Consider the following 11125-nt stretch of genomic DNA (forward strand, 5'->3'; position numbering starts at 1 on the left):
CAACAGTTAGTGGAAGTTAGATAAAAGTGTTTATAACGTTTAAATATGGATATTTTTCTTACAAAAATGCATCGATTCACTACAGGAGACCTTTATTCACCCCCTGAACCATGTGAGGCACTTTTTACTTGGGATGGATGCACTTTATTTGACTTCTTTTGGACTGTTGAATCAAAACACCCGCCCACTGCCATTATAAAGCTTGGAAGAGCCAGGACATTGGATTTCCAATTTCCTAATTTTCATTTTTGGGTGAACAATCCCTTTAAAACATAGCAGTATCTCCATGTGAAAGTGTGTGAACACTGCCATCCTGTGGCAGACATCAATCTGCACTATTTATTGCACATGAGAATCATTTGACATTTTTATTGTTTGACAGTTTTCTGAATTACAGGCATTAAAGAACAGCTTCATCGGGATTTAATGTAACTGTAATTTCATGTAAACCCTTCACATTGCCACATAAATTCATGCATTACAATGAAAAGAAAATGTCTACCTTATATGATTTTGGTACAGCCTGTGATTTTTTTTCATTGGTTCACAATACCGTAATTGCCACTTACAGCTTCTTTCTCTCTGTCTCTGTGTTTCTCTCTTGTCTCTCACTGTAACAGGTTTTTGTAGAGAGCTGATGTGTTTCCTGTCACTGTGGGCTGCAGAGCACAGTAGTACAGAGCAGAGTCTGATACAGCAGCAGAGGAGATCTCCAGATCCACATGTTCACTTTTTGGAATGTTAACAGAGAATCTTGGATCTTCAACAGACCGCTTAGCATCTTTTGATTTGCTGTAGATGAGTACAAGAAATTCAGGTTTTGATCTTCCATACTGACGGTACCAGTGGAGATAATCATTAGCTCCAGAAGCAGAAAAACTACAGGATAATGTAACACTTGAACCCTCCTCAGCAAAAACATCTGTTTTGTTTGGTTTAATGACATTCCCAAAAACAGCAGCTGAAAAAGAAGAGGGACATTCATAATTTTTGTGAGATGTTTTTCATACAACTAATTTTTAACAATAAAAATACACATTTATATAATAGTAATCAACCAAATAACATACCAGCTGAGGCACAGAACAGAATAACTGAATGAAGATCCATTGAACAAGTGTTCACTCTGAGAAGAGTCAGACTGAATCATTTCAACCACAGTCTCTGTCAGACACTAAGATCATATGAACACTGAGTCCCTCCTCTCTGAGCCATGTCATAGCTACATTTCACACCTGTGTACCAAATGAAAGGACTTATTAATGTTTTCTTTTTTTCTCTGTGATATTGTGTTTTATGTTTGATTTTGAAATATATTTTGTTTAGGATATACTGTTTATCCTGAATTTATTTTATATTTATTGATTTATTTTTTTCCATAAATTGCCTTTCAGTTTCAACTGCATTCAATAAAATAAATATTATGTTTCAGAAGTTCAAGAGATGTGAATTTGCACATCATATGAACATAAGATCATATGAACACTGAGTCCACTGAGCCACATTATACCTGTAACGGGGCTGACGAGACGTGAGATGTGCGGATCCATATGCAAGCTTTTATTGATAAGAGACGTGGTCTTAACAGGCAGGGTCAAACAATAGCAGACAGGTATATCATAGGCAATGCAAAGAGGGCGTGAGTCAGACGACAGCGAACAGTATCCAAAGGGGCTTGACAAGAGAGGTAATCCAAAACGTAAGCAATAGTCCAGGCAGGGGAAAACACAATCCAAAACAGGCAAGGCAAGGAAAACTATCAAGGGCTCTGTAGCGTAGCTAAGGCTAGGGGAGCGATAAGCACATACAATACTCAGCAGTGAGGGAGAGAAAGTCCATGGCTTAAGTAAGGTGTGCAAATGGGAATCAGCTGTGTGTGATCAGTGCAATGAACTGTGTGTGTGTTGTCAGTGCAATGGATGATGGGAACTGTAGTCCGGAGGTGATGTGCAACAGTTAGTGTAGTGCAAGAGTAACTGTGGTGGGTCAATGACCCCTGGTGGTGAGTGAATGGAAGTTCACAGACCGGATTCGTGACAATACCTGATTTGGACATCACATCCAGTCACATGAACAAATGTTACAACTGTATGATTGCCAAACATATAAACCAAATTTGATCTGCCTTATTTAAAAAATTGGCCATATGAGAATGGGACTATTGTGATGATATGTTCCTGCATTTGAGGGGATGTAACATCATTAACTGAAAAGATTTTGTCAAAACATGAATGTTGTTTTAAATTAGAGTATTTTTGTTAGTTTTTCTTCCATCATGTTTTGAATGTTATTTTGGGCTTTATTCACAACAGCATACCATTATTTGAAACAATTTATCTGTTAAGCATAAATGATATGTTATCCACCTGTCCATTTTGGAAGACAGTTCTACTTCACACAGCCTTAAATCAAGAAAACACTATTACTAAATTATATTGAAATCATTCAATTATTAAATCATGCAATCAGTATAATAATGATTGCATGATCACTATTGTCATTCATTTTAATTTAATGTCATTCATTCAGCTTATTATTGACTATGTCATTATGATTTTATTACAGTTTTTACATTTAAAATTTTATTTTTGAATTATTTTAAATAAACACACATACATGATATCTGGACTTTTTTCCTGAAGATTCTCATTTATGCCTTATAACTAAGCCCAGTCTTACACAGGTGTTACCACATATTTTATTACATTCAGGGCTGAATAGATTGTGGATTTGATTGTGGTTTTCACTAGACTGGTTCAAAGTGAAAAGAGCTTCAGGTTTTTGTACGACATGTCTCATGTTTTGTATCACTGGGCTCCAACTCTTAGAGCACAATAATAGAGAGCTGAATCTGACAGACGTGCATCAGAAATAATGAGTTCAGCGGATGTGCGTGATGCAGTCGACTGAAAGCGATCATCAGAGGTGTGTTTGTAATCATTGAGTGCATTTTTTAGTAATAAATACTGTGGTTCTCTGTTGGGATACTGTCTGTACCAGTAAAGCCGAACATATTGACTACTTGTACTATATGAGCAGCTCAGCTTGACAGTTTCTCCTTCTTTAGAAGTTTTTTCTGTCCCTTTATCTGGTTCAATGTTGTCTCCAGCCACCAAACCTGTCAACAATACAATGCACATATAGACTTATTTTTGATTTGTGAAAGCAAGTATGTTTTACAAAAATACAGATGACTATCAATAGCCTTTGTGGTTTGAGATTTTAAAACATCATTAAAATTTATACAGAATTTCATTAATTAATAAATAATGTACCTGTTCCCACAATGAGAATCAGTATGAAGCATCTGTCCATGTTCAGTCAGATCAGTTCAGTTCTCTGTTGAGTCTCTCAGTGCTCTGAGCTGTAAGTCACTGCAGATCGTCACAAACACACACAGGAACTTCCTTCTCTTTGAACTTCCTGCTGCTGTTTATGATTATGTTTGAATAACTACACACTTTTATTAGAGCTCACAACAGCGTAGCATCATGTGAAACACATTTATCTGTCCATCAGTGTTAAATTACAGATACATTTTAATTTGATAATTCTTTAAAACAAAAACAGATGAAACACACTTAAGTTTGCATCATGCATTAAAATCCATTTGTTCATGCGTTTGCAAGACAATTCAAATATGTACAACCTTTAGATTAAGAAACCACTATTGCGTATTAAAATTACATTGAAATCATGGAATTGATTAAATTAAATTTCTGTGACCTTACAGAGGATATGCATTTTGAAGAATGGATGGGTGGATAATTTAAAATTGATTGCATGATTATTATTGTAGTTCATTTGAGTATATTACCTTCAGTAAGACTGTAACATACCTTTTACATTTCAGAAAAGCGTGTTGTGAAGAAATAATCACATGTGTGTTTATGTCTCTGTGTTTTTGTATGTGGTTTGACTTGAGTTTTCTCACTGTGGGCCTCAGAGCACAGTAGTACACAGCAGAGTCAGACACACGCACATCATGGATTGTCAGAGGAACTGAAGATGATAATAGTTCAGAGTGAAATCTCTCCTGGAACTCAGTGCCATTATCTCCTCCATATTTGCTTCTCCTCAGGATGTATTTAGGAAAGTCATTCACTCTCTGGATGTACCAGAATAAATCTTCTTGTGCTGAATCTGTTTTATAGTTACACTGTAATGTTACTGATCTTCCTTCAACTTCAGTCACATGTTTGTCTGGCTGATTAACTTCATCCTCTGATCTGCACTCTGTAAAGGTTTAATAATATTTAATGTACAATACAATACAACATATAATCAACCTAGATGAATATACAGTTGTTTTAAATGAAGACTCATACCAAGAATGAATAGTGCGAAGAGAAATATATTCCTCAACCGGTGTGACATGACTGTCCGTGCTGAATACACCTTGAAGTATAGAAAAATCAGTGATGAGAGTTTTGCTTTTGGTATTATAATGATGATCCAAGGAGGAGCTTGTGGAGACCTATAAAAGCTGCTGTTTTGTCAAATTTAATATTGAGCACCTACTGCCATCTTCTGGTTAACTACAAGTATATTGCATAACTGGCATCTCAAGTTTAAGTCAAGTCAAGTTTATTGTACAGTAATTCCCCAGGAGCAAAATGTTGTGTCTCACAGGACCATGGTGCTAGATATAAAAACATATACATAAACCTACACATAGCTCAACTGTTAAAAGAAAAAAATACATATACTTTACATATACTTTAAACAAATACAACATATACATAACACAGGGACAGTGCAAAAAGAAATATTTAGGACAAACAGTGGACAAACAGCGCAAATGGAGAGAGTTCAAGATGACATAAAGGCACAGACACATAATAGACATACTGTAGTGTATGTACATGTAAACATGTATTTTAATGTAATAAAAAGATCTGCACTGTTTATTTATTTATTTATTTATTGTCTGATAGTTTATGTGCCAAATTTGTTTCTGACTCTCATCATTCCTTTGCATTTATCTTTAAAGAGTTTTACCATAAGCATGGAAATATAATGCAAATATGAGGAATATGTTGGGTCAGATATACTAAACGGCATGAGACTGCAATCCCATAAAACCACAGATGAGTGTTGAGTTCAGCGGGTGATCTGCTGACAGTGTGCAAACTGAAGATCAGACGCAGCCAGTGCATTTCCATAATGCAACCAAGAGCAGCGTAAACTAGCAGCTATCACATCCATGTCAAATTCAAAATTGGTTAAGACATATTTTTGGGGGGCTTTAATGGTTGAAATACCAGTAAATTGACTACTGCAAACCTCAGTAAATCACAATCACCTTTTGGCGCATGCTTAGTATATATTTACAAGATAGATTTTAATAGCATTAGCCATACTTACGGTGATTATTTTAGTGGCATAAACAATATAAAACCACCCGAAACCAACAGTAAGGTAAAATAAATTTAAGAAAAGTTAGATCATGTAAACTGAATGTAAACTTTAAATGAAAGAAACCTACTAAAATAGAATAGATTTATGGATGAAAGAGGTTTTCTAAATTAAATAGACTAAGTGGAAAAAGTTCAATTTCATGATGTAATGTATGCTGTTGCATTGTCTGAGTTTTTGTATGAGTGTTGAGCGTGTTTCAGTCACTGTGGGCTTCAGAGCACAGTAGTACACAGCAGAGTCAGACACACACACATCCTGGATTGTCAGTGGAGCTGCAGTTTTGTTGAGAGATGCACTAAATCTCTCCTTGAATTCTTCCTCACTGTTTCCAGAATTAGAGAATTTATTTAGCATATGCTTGGGGGTTCCATTGCCTTTCTGCTGGTACCAGAAGAGAGTCGGGGCTGTAGAAGTAGTCTGATATGTACAGTCGATCGTTACAGTATCACCTTCAAAAGCAGAATGAATCCTTGAATGCTGATCAACTTTGTCTTGAGAATTACAGCCTGAAATTGAATAAAAACATTATGAATAAAACATTTTCTCATTGGCTGCAAAAACAAATATGCACATTCATACATAATGAAGATTCATTTTAAATATATTTTAAAATAACCATTATTTAAATGTTCTACTCACCCCATATATATAAAACTATGATCACAATGGCACTTTTCCACAGTGCCATTATATACAATTGAAATCACCAGCTCTTATGCAGAGGTGTTGTGATCCTCTTCCTCGTTCTGCATCTGTTAAAGCAGCAATAAATTCAAATCACTTTGTCTGACTGCTGGGAGGAGCCTGTGCTACAGTCAGTGTCAATGAAGACTGTAATATTGTATTATACCAAAACCATATGACTTAATTGTGTTTATATGTACAATGATTATATCACTTTATTCACTGAAACACACTGTACAGTCTCTTATTATACTGCTGTGAATTATTTGATTGATTGGTCAAATGTGCCAGTCTTATATTTCCTAATATTTCCATAGCAATGCTGTTTAATGCTATCGGTCCGCACATTGCAGTAGTTAACTGAAACCAGAGTGGACTTTCTTGTTTGAAACAACGGCAACTAACACTATCATGACCTCTTGAAAATGATCTCAGATGACTTCAGTATTAATATTACAACCTGATCTCACAGAATTCCGTGTAATGTTCACGGACTTAATTAATCTGTGGTGGCATCACGGAATCGCCGAAAATTCCGTGATGGGTTCACAGAAGGCATCAGCCGTGGTCCATGCACGGATTCACTTGTTCAACACCAGCGCTGCATCGGACCACGTGAAAAGAGTGACTCCGATGCTGTTATACTTTCACTGGAGTACCTGACCCACCCCTACCCTAAACCTACCCAGTTCTGAACAATAATGATGACGATAAATGTCCCAGTATCGCGTCGGCATATTGATGCTAAGGGTTTCCGTGCGTGGAGCACGGCTGATGCCTGTCACTGACTTACATTGGTATCACTTCTGTGAGCCCATCACGGAATTTTTTCTGTGAGCCCATCACGGAATTTTCGGCGATTCCGTGATGCCACCACAGATTCGGAGGTTAATTAAGTCCGTGAACATTACACGGAATTCTGTGAATATTACTATTACATTGTTGCAGTGTTCTTCTTGTTCTGTATGTTGTCATGGATATTCACCCAGGTGAAAAAGACACACTTAATATATTTATATTATACTGTACTATGCATATTAAATGTATTATTTTGAAACAACTTTAAGTATATTAAGTGTATTTCAAGATATGCTTAAGTTCAATTTTAATCTATTTGTAATATATTTAATATATTGAAATTGTGTTAAATTGGAGCCACTTTAAGTATATTTAGTGCAATTTAAGTGTATTTTTAAAAATACATTTAAAATGTACTTTTAATACTTCATGAACTACAGGTAGAGTATATTTGAAGCATCGTTTTAATGTGCTTCAAGTACATTTCAATTGTATTTCACCTTATTAGAAATGCATTAGCATTACACTACTAGTATATTATATTTATTAGTATTATATTTTTCAATATATACACACACGTACACTTTGATATTTAGAAAACTTTAATGTATTATATATTGTGTACATTACAAATATTCATGAAGTACATTTAAAAAAGTACAGCAGCATATATACTTCGGTGAAAAACAAAAAAAAACATACTATTAAATGGATTAAAAATTATTACTACAAACATACTCAAGTACATTTTAAAACATTGTACAAAAAACAAATGAAAAAAAGACTGAAATGCTATGGAAGAGCCATCTTATCCATTTGTAGAACATTTCAGTTATACCTGTATTACTGAAAAGTAAAGAATTTTACATCAATGAATAAATAAAAATTACAATGCAATTTTCTGAAGAAAAAAAAAAACATGTAAAGTGAATAGATGTGTATGCAAAGACTGAAGATGATAAAGTTCAAGCAACAGAATAGGGAGGGATGGAGGGGTTTTGGAGGTGGACAAGGAGATGGTGTAGGGATGGTGATGAGAGGATGACGATGATGCCCTGGCGGCTTAGATGGTGTTTGGCACATGGCACAGACCCAGAGCATCCCAGTGCTGACAACACACGGCGGAGTCAAGGGAGGGAGGAGCCAAGATGTAGATGGTGTGACTGCCGACATCTGGGGGCCGACCAATGGAGACAGAGCTGGTGGATCCGAAGCCGCAGACTAAGGGCCAACGGAGCTGAGCGTCGTCGCAGGTTCCGGAGACCTGGGCACAGCCTAGTCAGTAGTGTCTTGCAGCTTTAGAAAAAAAACAAAACAGAAACAAAATTAGATAACAGATTTTTACATGAATGACTGAAAAGAAGCACAAATTAGCCACCTGAATGGACACATTGCTAACGTTTTTCTTCCAAGATTGACCGAATCCCCCTCTATTAGGCCTGATTCAAAAATCTCTATAACAGAGGTGATACGACATTAAAATATACTTACTATTCCTTTGCATGTCTCTGCACTCAGATTTCATTTTGTCTTCTATAGCAGCTGATTTGAAAAACAACAAATGTTAATATTTCTCACACGCACACACACAAAAAAGGCAAATGATGATTGATGATTTGTTTTCTATTTAAGAATGACAGAACAATGTACCTGGTTGGAAATATAGTCAAAAACCTTACCAGTCTCAGCAGTTTCAGATGTACTGTATGCTTTTATAAGCAACCCTTCTTATAATTTAATCTTTGTTCTTATCTGTAATGAGAAATATATATATTAGAAAATAAAGTCATAAGGTTGTCAAGCTTGAACAAATATAGACACCAATCAACCAACACTACCACAGTTTGCTGATCAGCTCAAGACAAAGTAATTGTATGTTCATAATCATGGTTTTTCAAAGATCATTAACCTTATTACAATGAAGCCAAATTGTTCAGGAAATCAGAAATAAATACTTCATGTTGCAAATAAAAGAATGTTAATGTTAACTAATTTTATTTTATTTTTTTCTGCCAATGCATGTGTCAAAAACATGACTGGCACAGATAACCTTAATTAAATACAAATCTTACCTGAAGTCACAGTGAGGTTCTGAAGCCAGACGCCATACACGCTCGCAGAAGCTGGTAAAAATAAGAACATACCGCTTTATGCCATGGTCTGTCTGAATACTGGATTCTGATTGGCTGGCAGGTGTTGAACTGCACAGGTATTTCCAGGTCAGTTTAATCACGTTCTATATTAATGCGCTTCCTATAAACATTGGTAACCATAGTAACATACAGTTACAGTTGAATAGTAATACAGACGAAAATAACCGTCATTTTTATCGTTCCGGTCAAATATTACAGCACAAATATTATTAACATCTTTAATATGTGAATGCTGGCAAATGACCATGGCATAAACGGAATAATCAACGGCTAGCTGTGCATTAAACGATCTGAATGCACTCTGCTGCGCGTCGGGTGGCTCTTCGCCTCCAAGTCCTGCATTCAAATCGTTTAATGCACAGCTAGCCGTTGATTATCCCTTACATATTTTCTAATTAATTTCATAATTCCCCCAAAACAATTTGAATTCTGCCATCACTCACCCTTAAGATGCTCCAAACCATCTAAGACTTTCGTTCATCTTCGAAAGAAAAGCGGAGATATTTTAATGAAATCTGAGAATATGTATGTCCCTCCGATGAAAAGATTCATCAAAGATGTTCACGTTTCAAAAAGTTCATCGCAAAAAACATCACCAAAGTAATCCATATGAATTGCGTGGTTTCCTTAAGGGACTGGCTGTTCCGTGGCGCCCTAAAGAGACACGATGGCTCTATATAATATAACACTGTTTAAATTTAGACTTATATTCACATTCAAGGGACATTTGCACGCACATCATATTTGATTTACGAAGCTCTCTGCTGCGAGCTCATTATCATACGAACCAATCAGAGCCGTTCAATGGCTCTGGAACCAATCAGGTTTAGTCTGTGTTGTTTGAATTTAAACACAAATAAACGTTTTTTTGTTTTTTTTCTCATTTCAGATATGATGTTGAAATCCTTGTGGGAATTTCAGAAATGTATATTAGAAAATAAAGTCGTCAAGCTTGAACAAGTTTATAAACACCTAGCTTATTACAATTAATGTATCATGTAATGAACAACAGCCTAATCAACCAAAGTAGCATAACCCATATTAAACAACATATTTTAAATAAGTTTGTACATTGTAAATGTAAAAAATGTTTTTCAAAATATCGTACTTTTCCAAATATTAAAATTATAAATACATAAATATTTAAAATATAACCATGTGTAGGCCTACTGCAATATAAAGTACATTAAAAACCTACTAAAAGTGTAATCATTTTGTTATGTTCTTACGCAAAATACACATAAAATATATTTTAAGTAAGAGTAACATAAGTGTGTTTTTTGTAAATACACTAAAACATCACTAAAAGTATGCTTGTGTTTAGTATATTCCTTAAAAGTGTAACTAAGAATATATTTATTACCAAAGTATTTCTAGTATACTTTTTATAAACACATTAAAAGTATGCTTCTGTTTAGCATATTTCTTAGAAGTATAATTAAGCATATATTTAATACAAAAGTTGTTCTAGTATACTTTTTAGAAATATATTTAAATATATTAAAGTATATTTTTAATGCACTTCAAATAGGCATGTTGGGAATACAAATGTATTATAAACATACTACTTGAATTTCAAGTATATTTTTAATACATTTAATACTACGTCTTTTTCACCTGGGCAGTCACAGATAAAATTATAAAATAAACTCAACTTTAACTAACACAAATTTGTTGCATTTAACATTTATTTAACAAGGAATTCAGGCATTAAAAGTACGTCTTATTCAAATTAACAGTTTACGTACAGCAGGCAATATTAGTCTAATAAGTTTTTCAATCACAATTGTTTCAGAAGTTACACACAGCAGGATATATATATATATATATATATATATATATATATATATATATATATATATCAGTCATATTAAATTTCAACATACATGCAATTGTCTTTTATTTTCTTTATGATCCTGATGAGATTTGGTTGCAATCTGTGCTGTTTTTTTTTTTTTTTTTTTTTTAATTATACTATTTTATTAAATACAAAAGCAGAATATTTTATAGATTAGTTTAAATATTGACCTACTTATCATTTTCTTGTAGTAAATATATATATATATATA

General features: G+C 34.4%; 1 long non-coding RNA gene and 1 gene segment (V, D, J or C); both read right to left on the minus strand.

The window, feature by feature from the left end:
• Positions 1-226: 226 nt before the first annotated feature.
• On the minus strand, positions 227-1410 carry LOC131552446 (T cell receptor alpha variable 14/delta variable 4-like). The segment is given in 2 exon segments: positions 227-961; positions 1071-1410. Coding segments are annotated over 2 exon segments (393 nt in total).
• Positions 1411-7783: 6373 nt separating this feature from the next.
• On the minus strand, positions 7784-9020 carry LOC131552520 (uncharacterized). Its single transcript, XR_009273994.1, has 3 exons — positions 8976-9020; positions 8395-8655; positions 7784-8199 (listed from the first exon to the last, which is right to left on the minus strand). It is a non-coding gene; the product is annotated as an uncharacterized LOC131552520 (long non-coding RNA).
• Positions 9021-11125: the final 2105 nt, after the last annotated feature.

Source organism: Onychostoma macrolepis, chromosome 02 (assembly GCF_012432095.1).
Source record: "Onychostoma macrolepis isolate SWU-2019 chromosome 02, ASM1243209v1, whole genome shotgun sequence".
Classification (NCBI taxonomy): domain Eukaryota; kingdom Metazoa; phylum Chordata; class Actinopteri; order Cypriniformes; family Cyprinidae; genus Onychostoma; species Onychostoma macrolepis.